The sequence below is a fragment of the Mya arenaria genome, chromosome 2 (genome assembly GCF_026914265.1).
Source record: "Mya arenaria isolate MELC-2E11 chromosome 2, ASM2691426v1".
Classification (NCBI taxonomy): Eukaryota; Metazoa; Mollusca; class Bivalvia; order Myida; family Myidae; genus Mya; species Mya arenaria.
Genome location: NC_069123.1, coordinates 18,071,927 through 18,088,994, shown reverse-complemented (window position 1 = coordinate 18,088,994; position 17,068 = coordinate 18,071,927). Strand labels below are relative to the sequence as shown.

At 35.5% G+C, this 17,068-nt stretch overlaps 1 protein-coding gene across 1 annotated transcript in view; it reads left to right on the top strand.

Moving 5' to 3' along the window:
- Positions 1-14,756, top strand: part of LOC128213025 (cadherin-23-like) — a 63,882-nt gene extending 49,126 nt beyond the window's left edge. Inside the window, exons 33-39 of the mRNA XM_052918503.1 lie at positions 674-740; positions 1,691-1,818; positions 5,336-5,376; positions 6,980-7,015; positions 8,165-8,225; positions 11,261-11,314; positions 12,044-14,756. Of these exons, the coding sequence (XP_052774463.1) occupies positions 674-740; positions 1,691-1,818; positions 5,336-5,376; positions 6,980-7,015; positions 8,165-8,225; positions 11,261-11,314; positions 12,044-12,335 (679 nt within the window). The 3' untranslated portion in view covers positions 12,336-14,756. The remainder of the gene's footprint in view (positions 1-673; positions 741-1,690; positions 1,819-5,335; positions 5,377-6,979; positions 7,016-8,164; positions 8,226-11,260; positions 11,315-12,043) is intronic.
- The last annotated feature ends 2,312 nt before the right edge of the window (positions 14,757-17,068 follow it).

Here is a 17,068-nt window from a genome sequence, read left to right as displayed (position 1 = left end):
TAGCTAATGTAGGAGCAGTAATGCCATGATCACATAGCCTTGGTTTTTGAGGCTTCGTCTTGACCTCTGCTATAACCATGACCAAGGTCATGTTCACGTTACCGACAGTCAGTTTTTGATGCCAATACTGAATACCCTAATGTGCCTATTGTATAGTAATTACTTTCTTTTCATTGTTAGGTCAATTGCTCACAAATGTAACAAACAGAGCTTTGTGTGTTTGTGTGAAATATAGGTCAAACAATAATCATGTGATGTCCCAGGGTAATTATTGGATAATCACTTAAGAAATGTTAATACTATTATCAATATGGAAACTGTCCATGACAATATGTATTATGTGTAGTATAATGTGTAGTTTAATGTGTAGCACGCCACATATCTCTGACTTTAGTTGTTGTTGAGCCACGTGAACAACTGAGAAGCGTGAGCGTTGGCATCTGTTAGATGTTGTCTTGTAGTCAGCATCATTGATTGACCCCACTCGCTTGTTAGCTATGTCAGGAATTGATGAGGGCTCTAAACTCTAATTTTCAACACCATTTTCAAATTTTTCATTTTTAACAATACATGGAAATTATTGTTTAATTCATTTGTATTGTTCCAAAGGTCTTATCATTGAGCATTACACTTTTATGTAGGCTCTTATTCCTTCTTTGTTATTATGTTTCAGAACGATAGATTCATTAGCAGATGAATTATACCAATTTAAGTATTTCTACAAAGTTGCAGAAATTGTGGTAAGCAACATTATCAACTACTTTTATAATACACAAAGGCAACAGTAAATGGACTGTTATAATTAAAACTTTTCTATCAGTGAATATTGTTGAAAGGGAATACTAGTAATTATATATAACTCATTGTAGAAAATGAATGTTTGAATGAAATGGCAGGCAAATATATGATTGGTACGTGATATGCATGTTTTAGGGATGGAATGTCTCTGTATGGATAAGTACAACCACAAACACCTATGTTAGTCTTTTACATTTTTTACTAACCTATAATTTTGATATTTCCGACTGATACTTAAACTTTCCAAAACAAAACTAATTGCTTGTAGCTTTTCGTATTTAATTAACGTTTATAGCTCATCTGTTTTTTACAATAAAAAAATGTTGAGATATTTTCATGGCCTTGGTGTTGGAGTTGTTGGCAGTGAATGTGTGGATAAACTATTACCTTGGCCATAACTATAAACCTTCATGATATTCAATTGAAACTTGGTACACATGTTGCCAGAGACATTACACACATGTATAGTAAAGCACATTGCTCTCAGCCTTCATTATTGTCAAGTTATGTTTGTTTGTCTGAAATTTACAGACGAGCGTTGGTGTTCCCTCAGCAGCGCTCTTGTTTTATACTTCTGTTGAACAATTAGTGTAGTTGTAGAAATATAAAGAATGTTTAGAAAAAAAATTAACAGCTTAGCATTTCCTTTAACATATTAAATGTTCTTGTTGTTACACTCGTACTACAAATTCAAACAAAAAAAGTAACTTTCAAACCATATGCATGGAAGACTTATATTTCACGAAAAATAAATGCTAAAAAAAAGGTTTAAGAATATTGGATAAAACAAAACTATTAGTATAATTATACAACTGTACATATTTCAGGAATCTGTTGTTCTGGGGTAAAATTTGCACTGCTGTTTCTAAATATAAGTATTTTACATTAACAGTTAACGACGAGCGAGGTGGAGGAAAAATCTTTGGAGAACACATTCAAGATGGCGCTGATACTCGTCACTGTTATCCTTGCATTATTATGTGTCGCCATATGTATCATCTTCTACATTTCTCGCAGACAGTAAGTCCATTTCAGATTTGTCTATTTTAGGTCGAGTTTTATTTGCTGAAACTGGGAAATTGTCCAAGATTTTGATTGCTTAAATTCAGAGCTCTCTAATGAATTGTTATTTCCTGTGTTTTCACCATTCTTGAAAGTTAGTATTCACAGTAAGATGGCTAACTGAATTGCTTTGGTATGCAAAATATATTGTTTAATGAAGTTAGGAATTAGTGACATGATGAATTTGTAAGAATATAACACTAGCTATGTTAAAACACTCTCTTATATACAGTATACTAATGCTTAAAAGTTACTGCTGGATACTTTTGTGTAATAGGTCTGATTATGATATTCACTGGGTCATTCCCCTTGATTAAGAACAGACAAACATTGGCATTCACAAGCACAAACACATTGGCATCTACAAGCACATTGACATCCACAAGCACATCATCAATAATTGGCATCTGCAAGCTTATTGGCGTTCACAAGCACAAGCACATTGGCATCCACAAGCACAAGCACATTGGCATCCTCAAGCACAAGTACATTGGCATTCACAAGCACAAGTACATTGGCATTCATAAGCACAATCATATTGGCATTCACAAGCACAAGCACATTGGCATTCACAAGCACAAGCACATTGGCATCCACAAGCACATCATCAACAATTGGCATCTGCAAGCTTATTGGCGTTCACAAGCACATCATCAACAATTGGCATCTGCAAGCTTATTGGCATTCATAAGCACAAGCACATTGGCATTCACAAGCACAAGCACATTGGCATTCACAAGCACAAGCACATTGGCATCCCCAAGCACAAGTACATTGGCATCCCCAAGCACAAGTACATTGGCATTCACAAGCACAAGCACATTGGCATTCACAAGCACAAGCACATTGGCATTCACAAGCACAAGCACATTGGCATCCTCAAGCACAAGCACATTGGCATCCCCAAGCACAATCACATTGGCATTCACAAGCACAAGCACATTGGCATCCACAAGCACAAGCACATTGGCATTCACAAGCACAAGCACAAGCACATTGGCATCCTCAAGCACAAGTACATTGGCATTCACAAGCACAAGTACATTGGCATTCATAAGCACAATCATATTGGCATTCACAAGCACAAGCACATTGGCATTCACAAGCACAAGCACATTGGCATTCATAAGCACATCATCAACAATTGGCATCTGCAAGCTTATTGGCGTTCACAAGCACAAGCACATTGGCATCCACAAGCACAAGCACATTGGCATTCACAAGCACAAGCACATTGGCATTCACAAGCACAAGTACATTGGCATCCCCAAGCACAAGTACATTGGCATTCACAAGCACAAGCACATTGGCATCCCCAAGCACAAGTACATTGACATCCTCAAGCACAAGCACATTGGCATCCACAAGCACATTGGCATCCACAAGCACATTGGCATCCACAAGCACATCATCAACAATTGGCATCTGCAAGCTTATTGGCGTTCACAAGCACATCATCAACAATTGGCATCTGCAAGCTTATTGGCATTCATAAGCACAAGCACATTGGCATTCACAAGCACAAGCACATTGGCATTCACAAGCACAAGCACATTGGCATCCCCAAGCACAAGTACATTGGCATCCCCAAGCACAAGTACATTGGCATTCACAAGCACAAGCACATTGGCATTCACAAGCACAAGCACATTGGCATTCACAAGCACATTGGCATCCTCAAGCACAAGCACATTGGCATCCCCAAGCACAATCACATTGGCATTCACAAGCACAAGCACATTGGCATCCACAAGCACAAGCACATTGGCATTCACAAGCACAAGCACATTGGCATCCTCAAGCACAAGTACATTGGCATCCTCAAGCACAAGTACATTGGCATTCACGATCACAAGCACATTGGCATCCTCAAGCACAAGTACATTGGCATCCTCAATCACAAGTACATTGGCATCCTCAAGCACAAGTACATTGGCATCCTCAAGCACAAGCACATTGGCATTCACAAGCACAAGCACATTGGCATTCACAAGCACAAGCACATTGGCATTCATAAGCACAAGCACATTGGCATTCACAAGCACAAGCACATTGGCATTCATAAGCACAAGCACATTGGCATTCACAAGCACAAGCACATTGGCATCCTCAAGCACAAGCACATTGACATTCACAAGCACAGGCACATTGGCATTCATAAGCACAAACACATTGGCATCCTCAAGCACAAACACATTGGCATCCTCAAGCACAAGTACATTGGCATCCACAAGCACATTGGCATTCACAAGCACAAGCACATTGGCATCCTCAAGCACAAGTACATTGGCATCCTCAAGCACAAGCACATTGGCATCCCCAAGCACAATCACATTGGCATTCACAAGCACATGCACATTGGCATCCTCAAGCACAAGTACATTGGCATTCATAAGCACACGCACATTGGCATTCACAAGCACAAGCACATTGGCATCCTCAAGCACAAGTACATTGGCATTCATAAGCACAAGCACATTGGCATTCACAAGCACAAGCACATTGGCATCCTCAAGCACAAGCACATTGGCATGCACAAGTACATTGGCATTCACAAGCACAAGCACATTGGCATCCTCAAGCACAAGTACATTGGCATTCACAAGCACAAGTACATTGGCATTCACAAGCACAAGTACATTGGCATTCACAAGCACAAGCACATTGGCATCCTCAAGCACAAGCACATTGGCATTCACAAGCACAAGCACATTGGCATCCTCAAGCACAAGCACATTGGCATCCACAAGCACAAGCACATTGGCATTCACAAGCACAAGCACATTGGCATCCTCAAGCACAAGTACATTGGCATCCTCAAGCACAAGCACATTGGCATTCACAAGCACAAGCACATTGGCATTCACAAGCACAAGCACATTGGCATTCACAAGCACAAGCACATTGGCATTCACAAGCACAAGCACATTGGCATCCTCAAGCACAAGTACATTGGCATTCACAAGCACAAGTACATTGGCATTTACAAGCACATTGGCATCCCCAAGCACAAGCACATTGGCATTCACAAGCACAAGCACATTGGCATTCATAAGCACAAGCACATTGGCATTCACAAGCACAAGCACATTGGCATCCTCAAGCACAAGCACATTGGCATCCACAATTGACATCCACAAGCACATTGTCATCCACAAGCACATTGGCATTCACAAGTACATTGTCATCCACAGGCACATTGTCATCCACAAGCACATTGGCATCCACAATTGGCATCCACAAGCACATTGGTATCCACAATTGGCACCCACAAGCACATTGGCATCCACATGCACATTGGCATCCACAAGCACATTGGCATCCACAGGCACATTGGCATCCACAAGCACTTTGGCATCCACAATTGGCATCCACAAGCACATTGGCATCCACAGGCACATTGGCATCTACAAGCAGTGCTCTTGCTTTGTCTTCTTTGTCAGTGGTGTGATGATACAATATCTCTTTCTTTCAGATATAAGAGGAAGTTAAAAGCTGCAACAGCCCTGGCATATGGTGGGTAATCTTTTCTGGAACATTTTAATAACCAGTTAACTCATGAAATAAGAAGGTTGACATAGTTTTGATATGTATTTCTACTATAACATTTTCTGATAACACCATTACCAACATTAAATCTCTTGTTCACCATGTGCATTCAATTTTGCTGCATGAAAATAAATAGTTCAAAGGTAAATATTGTATGATAATTTATAAATGCTGCATGCAACACTACTCATTTAAATCTGACCAAATCAGGGCTAGAATTCAAGGGTATATCTCGCCCAACAACCTTGTCACGAGTCGAGGGTAAAGTCTGGCGGAACTTTTTTGCCCATTCACACTCCAAAAACAGGAATGTTTTAAGAAAGCATGACATGCCTGCTGAAGGTATAATTGTTGCACCTGTGATTCCCAGAAAAATCCTCCCCCATTGTATTGCACAGCAAGTTGAAAATAAGAAGTTCAATAATGTCCATATGCAATGCTGAAACATTTTGTGTCCTATTTAAATGCTGGAAACGTGTTGCTGTGTATATTTGATGTGGCAGAATAATTATGATTTTAATGTTATACACACAAATTATAATTTTATAAGCAGATTTTTTTATTTAGATGTGCAGATATATTGAAGATATTATGACAGGACACTTTTCTGTTGTCCTCTATCACATTGAATTGTGTGTGTGAAGGAGTATCTGTTGAGAAAGATGCATGTTTATACACCGAACAAGACTTGATACAGGTCGTTAGAAAAGCATCCTATCTTATTATTTGATATGATTATGTCTCCTCTGATTATTTCCATGCTTAAATGCACTGCTGTAAGTGTAAACCAGCTAAAACTTCACTTAAATTTTACGTGACATTTTCCGGAAATACAACAAAAATTATATCATAAATCAATAGTATTAATGATTTAAAAACTAATAAGCAATTCAATACCCTTACAATTCAAATAATTTTCTTTAGGAAATATAGTATGTTCCTGAAAAAAATGTTACTGAATAGTAAGTTCATATTGTAAAGGAACTTGAATAAACATCAATCTGATAAGAGTTTGCACTCAACATATGTGACTATGCTGGAAAATGACTCTACTTTTATTCGGATTTTAAAATACGGCATGCTGTGTCATTACTGTTGGATATGGGAAAGAAATTGACAGGCCTATATTTATATTTTTACTATTCTTTTTATATGTGATCCAAATTATCCATAATTGTCTCCAATTTGCATACCCTTTTGTCCTTTTGTGAAAAATATAGAATGTCACATATATCTAGTCACATAAAGTGACAATTTCCATGTTAGGTGTTATGCATTGTTGTTTCACACATGTAATGCTTTAAACGAAGGAACAATATGCACCAATATGTGGTTATATGTTTATTGTACATGTATGTACATGTATGTAAATCAAAATGATCTTGTATACACATCTAGGTAATCTGTTTCCCATACCAAATATGGCAAACAATTTAGGTAAACCTTTTAAACTTGAACACATTTTTATTGAAAGTTACCGGTAACACAATTTTAACATAGCTCTTCTGTAATCAGGAAGTTTCTTGTTTCTCAGAACAATGGGTTTAATAATTGATTTGTTTTATTCTAGCGGCTAACAATGGCTCCGGCACTATTTTAACTCAGTGTATGTATATGTGGGCGTCACATGCTTTTGTCCTTATTGTTGTTAAACTGTTGTCATGACAACCATTCTTAGCAGTGTTGTTACTGGTTCAGCAGATATTGGTTCCATTCTGAAGTTGTCTTTTGAAAAACTATTCTGTGTGTTACAATACGAATCATGAATACAATCATTTATTTCAGTAGAACATATAGTAGTCTCCATGTTCTATAATTTTAAATTACATTTATATTCAAGATTGGTATGACACTTTAAGAAAAATAGGTAACTTTTGTCAGTAATATGGCTGAAACGTAGTATATTTTTTTATTTTCTATGTATATTTTACTAATATACTTATGATTACACAATATAATTTGTGAGGGATTTTCATAATTATCATGGATTAGAAATGATAATATTAACCCAAAATGTAAACACCCTGAAATAATATGTACATGCCCAATACCTAACATTTAACAGCTGTTGTGTCACTATGTCTGTCTCAATTTGTCCTCATTTAATAATTGTAGTGTGATTAGTTATTACTTTTAAATAAATTGTAAAATTTTAAGATTCTGGTGTCTGTCCAAAGTAGAAGGTAGTGCGCATAATATCAACCACGTCATTCCCGAAATGGTGTTATGTTCACATATGATTTGACATGCTTTTCTGATCCAATATGACTAAATAATTTGTATCGATATAAGGCAAATTATGAAAAGAAATGTTGTTTCAGTAGAGGTTTACAATAAGTTTTACATAATGAACGTCGAATGTAAACATTTCATCAGTGGCTATGCTCACTGACACTGTGTTCCATAACTGGTTCATGACATAGATGGTGTTGTCGATTTTTGTAAAACAAGGAGGTTGAGCTGGAAATGAATTATTCATCAGTCGATTCAGTATTTAAAGTGGTAGATGGTCATCACTGACCAATACAGCCACCGATTGCTTTATTATTATTCAAGATAATCTTAACAGAAAGTTAATACCATAAGTGTAATACTACCATAATGGAATCAATTAGATAATAAAGCAATATTTGGCTTGCTAGAACTCACATTTTCTGTGCCTCATGTTAACCATAGAGTAAGGTTCAATTCTAGCATGTTAAATGATGTTTTGTGAATACTAATTTATGAATTCAAGTATGTTAACCTTTTCCAGGTTCAAACTCTGACCTACACAAGTTGGAACTTCCTGGAACGAATGTCCATGCTTATGAGAAGTATGTACATATTTTATTGATTTGTCAACAGTGTGTTTAATATCATTTAGAATAATTCAACTACCATAATTTATCATGTTTTTGTTGTTTTTTCTGTGTATGTCTAATTGGCGAGAAATTAAAGAGCCTTGTGTGGAGAATGTCACATTCATGTTCTAGATAATATTTGAACATAATTTGTTGTGTTGCATTATGATTTTTGGGCCCCAAAATGATTAAAAGATTGTAAAATATGTAAGTATTTACAAGTACGTAAAGCTATATTTGTTTTCTAATCAAAGCCTCTGACTGGTTAAAAAAATCAGTGATGCATAACATTAACTCTGATTTCCTTCAAGGAGAGTTTAGGAACCGGTTTAAAAAAAATTGCTTGGAAGTATATGTATTTAAATCTTCTTAAAATTTATAGCAATATAGAAGACCTATTTCTGATGATTTGGGTTTTTGTCTTTATTCAATATAATTTGCATTAATCAATCATGAAATTCGAACATCTTTTTCATTATTCTTTGTTATTCATACAAAAAAAGAAGGGCCTTTTACATCGTGTTGTTTTTAGTGATTTATGGTGCAATACTTGTATGAGATTTTCCCATGGCCAAAGAAGGTCAGAAAAAGGTCTTTAAGATAGTTTTTTACCTTAGAAAATCTCATGTTGCTCTAACACAATACCTTTTCGCTCACATTTGTTGCTTACAAACTTCAGAGTTTATTCACAAGAGGGACAAACACGGTTTTAGGGTATTCCTTCGTCCTACACAATAGCTAGAAGTGTCCACATTCTATAACAGAAAATCTACCATTAGCTTTACCTTTTGCCCATTTTCATTGTGAATTTTTTTACTTCTTTTGATTCAAATTCATTTTTCGTTCCTCTTAAAGCTTTATCACTGAAATTACTTTCGGAAATCAACATCATGACAATCATACAGGTAAGGGAAAACACACACTTTGTTATATTTCTCTAAAAGCACCATGAAGATATTTATTCTATGTTATCTAATAAATTTATTATTAATTTGTTTCGTTGTTATTTTAACCAAAAATCATTGTAATATATCTAACAATTTGCATGAAGAAGTTAACTAACAGATCCAAAAGTGATATAATTATAAGTTATTACCAATAATTATGAATGGATGGTGCCAGGCTTTGTTTCTTGATGTTGTCCAGTTGGAATATGGCTTATAAGTCCCTTTTACCGGAAAATAAAGATAACAAATCTAATTATGAATGTTAACACTTCTAGCTAAATGTTTTATTTTCCTCCCTTCAATACATTGATATTTGCTTCAAGTATTGTGTGAAAATGAAATGTGCAGTTTTTCTGAACATTCTGTGATATCGCATGTGTTGCAGAAAAAGAATATCTTCTTTTGAATGAAATTAGTTTACATGTATGTTGGATGTGTATTGTATTGCAGGACATGTATTGTTTGTAGTGTTTGGTTGGTGTTTTGTGTTACTGATGAAGAGCTTGTTTAAAATGAATGCCAAAGTAGCTAAAATATTAAATATGAAGTGAAATGGGTGAGTGGTCATTGATTGACACGATGAACTTTTGACCACTCAATTACAATACAATTTATGATGTAAACACTTTTGACCTTCTGAATAACAACATCCAGTGATGAGCTGCACAGTTTTGACCACTCAGCTACAATTTCCCAGTTTTGAAACCAACTCTTAACCATTTAATAACAGTGTCCAGTTATGTGGTGCACACTTTTGACCACTCAGTAACAAAACCCAGTTTCCAGAACAACTCTTAACCATTTAATAACAGTATCAAGTTATGTGGTGCACACTTTTGACCACTCAGTAACAAAACCCAGTTTCCAGAACAACTCTTAACCATTTAATAACAGTATCAAGTTATGTGGTGCACACTTTTGACCACTCAGTAACAAAACCCAGTTTCCAGAACAACTCTTAACCATTTAATAACAGTATCCAGTTATGAGGTGCACACTTTTGACCACTCAGTAACAAAACCCAGTTTCCAGAACAACCATTCAATAACAATATCCAGTTATGAGGTGCACACTTTTGACCACTCAGTAACAAAACCCAGTTTCCAGAACAACCATTCAATAACAATATCCAGTTATAAGGTGCATACTTTTGACCACTCAGTAACAAAACCTAGGTATGAGAACAACTCTTAACCATTCAATAACAGTATTCAGTCATGAGGTGCACACTTTTGACTGCTCAGTTACAAACCCAGGTATGAGAGCAACTCTTAGCCATTCAATAACAGTATTCAGTTATGAGGTGCACACTTTTGACTGCTCAGTTACAAACCCAGGTATGAGAGCAACTGTTAACCATTCAATAACAGTATTCAGTTATGAGGTGCATACTTTTGACCACTCAGTAACAAAACCCAGGTATGAGAACAACGCTTCACCATTCAATAAAAGTATCCCGTTATGAGGTGTACACTTTTGACCACTCAGTAACACAACCCAATTTCCAGAACATCTCTTAACCATCCACTAACGGTATCCAGTTTTGAGGTGCACACTTTTGACCACTCAGTAACACAACCCAATTTCCAGAACATCTCTTAACCATCCACTAACGGTATCCAGTTTTGAGGTGCACACTTTTGACCACTCAGTAACAAAAGCCAGTTTCCAGAACAACAATTCAATAACAATATCCAATTATGAAAAGAATTCTTAATAAATAGTTTCAAATAAAGTACTTTAAGTAAGTAATACTGTTTGCGTGATAATTTATGATGTCATGCTAAGTGCATGTTCTTGTATGATATTGTTTTAAATAGTGCATGCATCTTGAACAAGTGTGCATAAAGATTTAAAGAAAAAGTATTACAGAATTTTAATGTTAAAACATTTATTCACTATTTATTTTAAAATTGCAATACTCTACCCTCATAATGTTGCAATGTTGTAAGTGTGTGGTAGTTCATGTGTCACAGGATTTATGTAACATTTAGACAACTAAGTCCACACTCCATACAATTGAATTTGTATCTAATTTGTATTATAATATAATTGTTTCAGTGCCAACCCAATCTACATAGAGAAGGTCCTTCTTGAGGAAGCAGGAGAGCACAAGTAAGCTATTGGGTCTGAATTTAATAATCTGACATTTTTGGCTGTCGATTTAGAACATCAGTAATTGGCACTTGATGTAAAATATCAGTAATTAACACCAGACTAAAGTATCAGGTGTTAGATTATTATGTTGAAAGTATCATTGTTTTAAAAGTCAATGTAACAACTTTTGGTCTTATAACTACTTCAAGCTCAACATACTGCATTTACAAATTTCAGTGAACATCCAAGATGTACAGATCTCTAGATATGTAAGAGGAAAATTGTGTTCACAGAATTTCACTGCTACAAAATTTGCTTTTATTTCAGTAAATACACCAATCACAGCTCTATTTTACTGATTTAGCCTTTCATTGAAATTAGACATGACACCTGGCATGTAAAGTTACAAGTGTGAAAATCATTTAAATTTTATTTGCATACCTGCTTAGACAAAGTATTAAAAAATGGCACTATTGTAACATCACCAACTAGTCACTTAAGAAGTCCATTTGGGTGCATGGTATAATGATACGTGGTGATGATTATTTTTGTAATGATGATGATGATTATGATCATGATGATGCCGATGATGATGATGATAATGAGGAGAAAGAGGAGCAGTAAGAAGAGGAGGAGGAGGATAACTAATTGCTTATAATGATATAATAGATATTATGCTCTAAAGGGCCATAATATTACGCATGATTAAACGTAAAGACACAATGTAATCCTTGTGGTTTTTTTCAGTGATGATGATGACTCCCTGGACAACAACGCTATTGAATCTACCTCTCCTTCTGCTACAAGTGAACAGCACATGTCCATGAATTTTTACACAGAAGATAATGATCTTAACAAAGTACCACAATCAAAACTTGGTAACGGCGACGCCATATTAAACGCTGCTCTACTACAGCACCAGAAAGCCAAGTTGAAAAACGGCACTGCTGGAAACGAAAATGGCACAGCAGTGTATGCAAATGGCAGGCTTGAATCAAAGGCAGACAACTTTGAAGGACTCCCTACTACAGAGATCTAGATGGGGAGTCTTGAAGAGTGTGTCAGTCTATTGAACACATTGTGATACTTTGTATATACTTGCCTAAGTTATGAACTTTGACTTAATTGTACATATCAGGTAGATTTTTTAGCTGTCTTCAAAGATTTTAACAGTTGGTAAAGAAGTGGTGCTACTGTTATAACAAATAGATGTTCACATATCAAACAGTGCTAGATAAAAAAATCAAAATAAAGTGTTATTGTTAAAGGTGAAGATGGAAGTTTAAATAGACGTTCAGTTTTATAGTTTTAACAAGTTTTTTATAATGTTGACATTTCCTTGAAACAGTTCACTTCTGTGTTCCTTTTATCATGGCAAGTTTTGTTGTTGTTTTTGCTAGTGAACAAATGGAACAAAATTCCGCTTAAATGAACTGGTTGAGGTTGCAATATACCTAGATTTCTATTCTTACTGTTTTAGTGCTACAATATTTCCAATGAAACAAGAGAAAGAACTAACAATTTTTTTTAAAGTTTAAGCGTATTAGCATGGTATATCATCTATTTGAGTGTATTGGACAGGGATATCAGCTATTTTGAGTGTATTAGCCAGGGATAACAGCTGTTGGATAGGGACATTAGCTGTTTGAGTGAATTTGACAGAGATATCAGCTGTTCAGGAGGTTGCCTTATGTCATTCCTATTGCTCATACATGTTTCTTGTTAATTATCTATGTGTTTATCTATTCCTTACCAACAAAAATGTACTTCCTGTTTCAAACATTTTTAAAAGTTATGTACTTGAGAATTTGTATGAGGGATGTTCTAAAAGTGAAATTCATGTACCTGGGTGAACCGTTCTTGAGGTTATAACTGAAGAACAAATTTTCTTTAGAGATACAACTGCATTTGTTAACCTTTGAAACTGGAAGTATATTTTTCCTTGAGGGAAAACATATTATGTATCCTTGATCATTCCATGTTAGACTGTGTTCAGAGAATTCCATTCATGACTTGTGTAGTTAAATAATTTATCTTTCAGAATCACCACTTTTTGCCATGTTCATTTCTTCATCTAACTTTGTCTTCTGCCTCAGAAAAAGTTCCAATGATGTATTTATTATTGGTTGCTTTTGTGTGTTAAATGGGCCCAGAAATTATTTAACATACAGTTTTTTAGAAGGTTAAAAAGCAAACGTTTAAAATTATCTAACTTGTTATTCATACAGTGACTGGCTAACAGTTATGGCTTCTTGACATTTCACTCTAAAAATGTATTTTATTTATTGTCTTTTATACACATGTAAATAATGAAAAATGTTTTTAATAAAAGCTGTAATGCAAAAGTGTCAATGCAGACTTAAAACAGAACAAATTTAAATATTACTGGTAAAATAAAACTTATAATATTCCCTGACAGATTGTGACAGTGATAGCACAATTCTTTCAAACTAAAAAGGCATAGACTGTTTTTATACCAAATGTACAAAAATGTATTCAGGTTGACTGAGAGGGAATGCTTCTTTAAACTTGCCAGTGCTATGCTGTTACATAACGATTACCAAAGTCATGACATTGTAATTATATGTGCTTGCCTGTATTTACTGGTGTACAAAGTCTTTCAAAATATGTGTAACTGATAATGCTTTTGTAACACTGAGTTCATACTTTTGTTAATTGTTTACTTTATTTTGATGTCAATTTTGACATTCTGTATGGCATATCATAATGGTGTATAAATACACCACACCTGTTAACACTAAAAGGTTTGCAATCATCCAATTCATATATTGAATGATTGTATCTTGGATATTGAAGTAAAGCTTACAACTAATTGAGGGATGAATAACACAATTTTTTTACTTTACTTCTATAATGCTAGCAGGTGAATGACAAGGGTGAAAGCAACTGTGATATTTGGTTGATATTGATGACAGGATGATTATTTGCTGTATATACATGTATACAATTGTTTATGGGTAAAAAAAATACACATTCCTTTTTAGCTTTTTTATTAATTAAAACTCTAAAATAGTTGCCTCGTTTTCCCCCAAAGATTTTTTTCACATTGATTTTCTTACATTTACAGTTGTTCTTCATAAACATTTTAGCTCATTATTCACATTCTGTTCACAGTAGGTTCTAGTCAGCTCATTTTCATTTTTGTATATGCTAGTAAAGTTTAAAGATTACAGTTGCAAGTTTTTGCCATTCCAATTTCTTGCCATGTAAGATAGCTTGCACATATTCCTTACAGTTCTAAGTTTTGCTATGCTAGTAGTTGTTGGATTGATTCATGCCCTTGTATATTTTCTTGATTTTGTAGAAATGTCTTCTACATCCCTTTAATTGCGAAATGTTATCATTCAAGTCCTTGTTCGAGTTTTTTTTTTATTTATTCTACAAGCATTTTGTATTGTTATTTGATCCTTAATTCAGTTTAGTTTTTGAAATGAAAAGATAAAAAACAATGCATTTGTTATTTATTCAAAACCATACCCCTTCACTGGATATAAACCGACTCAATAGCTCAGAATTTGAGACCCTGCTTCAGTTTCAACGGTCAAAACCCTAAAGAGGTCATACCAAAGACGATAAAAAATAGCGCCAGTAGCTTCCTCGTCAGACAATTTACCTGTAAAGGTTTATACTGCATCACTTGGTATATTCAGTATCGGCTAAGGCAAGTTGATGCATTACAAAGGGTAAAGTAAAAGTTAAACTAACATGAAGAGCTAGAGTTTTCACAGACTCCCTCGTATCGTGTACCGTCTCTTTGAACATCAAGCACCAATGGACCCCATTGGAAGTCAGTACAGTGTACTTGCATGGGCATCTCTTGTATGAATAATTCTTTGATATAGTCCAAGACATACTTCAGTGGTCAAAATTAACACAAGCCCTCAAGCCATGCACTGGTAAAATGACTTCCAGGCTTGCTAAAATTCTGAATTTTATATAGCAGGGCTTGTTAAACAAGAGCTGTCACAGAGAGCGCTCGACTATTACGGCACTTTTCAGTGTAAGGATTGAAAGTTTTGGCGAAACATGGATAACTGTAAAATTAGATTAGATTTCAACGCAATACATGATGTATTTGCTAAGATATTATGAATGTGGTTAGATGCAATATTTTAACCAGAATGTTTAAGTCTAATAATAAAGGGCCATTATTTGCAAAATACAGTTATCTAACTTGGTCATTCAAGTAGGTTGGGTTGTTGAGTACCATTGTATAAAGTCTCCATGCAAAACATGAAGTAGTTGCTGAGATATTAACCTATGTGTGCTAACATGCAAAACTTTAACCAGAATTTCTAAGTCGCATAATAAAGGGGGCAAAAATGATTTAATATAAAAGATATCTTTACAGATTAATTAAGAAGGTTGAATGGTTGGGAGCCTGTGTATAAAGTTTCAATGCAATACATCAAGTAGTTGCTGAGATATTAACCCATGTGTGCTTACATGCAAAACCTTAACCAGAATTTCTAAGTCAAATAATAAAGGCCCATTATTTGCATTGAATTCAAAAAAAGATTTATCTCACTTCATTAATTTAGTAGGTTAGATAGTTGGGAATACATATATAAAGTTTCAATGCAATACATGATGTATTTACTGAGATAATGACTTTAAGGCGCTTACATGCAAAACCTTAACCAAGGTGTGACGCCGACGCTTTGGCGGGTAGTATAGCTGTCCTAATTCTTCGAATAGTCGTGCTAAAAAATTGATGCCAAGCAATAGTATAAGGATTTGGGCTTGTTCATCCATCAGTCCAATTTCGATGACTGATATATGATTTAGACAAGAGCTGTTACAGTATGTGACGAATGCCCCCGAATGTGACATTGACATATGAACAAGGTCAGTACATCAAAAGTTGATCTTGCCTTTACGTGTCAAATACATATGGCAAGTTATTTTAAATTGCCTCTGAACATAAAAAAATACCACTCATACTTGACAACCTACACTGTTATGTCCTTATTTTCAGAATTCCCTTGCGAATAAACAATAGCAAGTGATTTTAAAATCTGTCCATACATGGGAAAGTTACAGCCCGGAAACGACAACCTATACTCTATGTCCTTATATGCAGCACTCCATTGTGAATAAACACTAAGTGTGACCTTGACCTTTGAGGTAGGGACACAGGTCTTGCACGCGACACGTTGTCTTGGTATGTGGAACACATGTGGCAAGTTATTTTAAAATCTGTCCATACAAGAGAAAGTTACAGCCCGGACACAACAACCTATACTCTATGTCCTTATATGCAGCACTCCATTGTGAATAAACACTAAGTGTGACCTTGACCTTTGAGGTAGGGACACAGGTCTTGCACGTGACACGTCGTCTTGGAATATGGAACACATGTGGCAAGTTATTTTAAAATCTGTCCATACAAGGGAAAGTTACAGCCCGGACACGACAACCTATACTCTATGTCCTTATATGCAGCACTCCATTGTAAATAAACACTAAGTGTGACCTTGACCTTTGAGGTAGGGACACGGGTCTTGCACGCGACACGTCGTCTTGGTATGTGGAACACATTTGGCAAGTTATTTTAAAATCTGTCCATACAAGGGAAAGTTACAGCCCGGAAACGACAACCTATACTCTATGTCCTTATATGCAGCACTCCATTGTGAATAAACACTAAGTGTGACCTTGACCTTTGAGGTAGGGACACAGGTCTTGCACGCGACACGTTGTCTTGGTATGTGGAACACATGTGGCAAGTTATTTTAAAATCTGTCCATA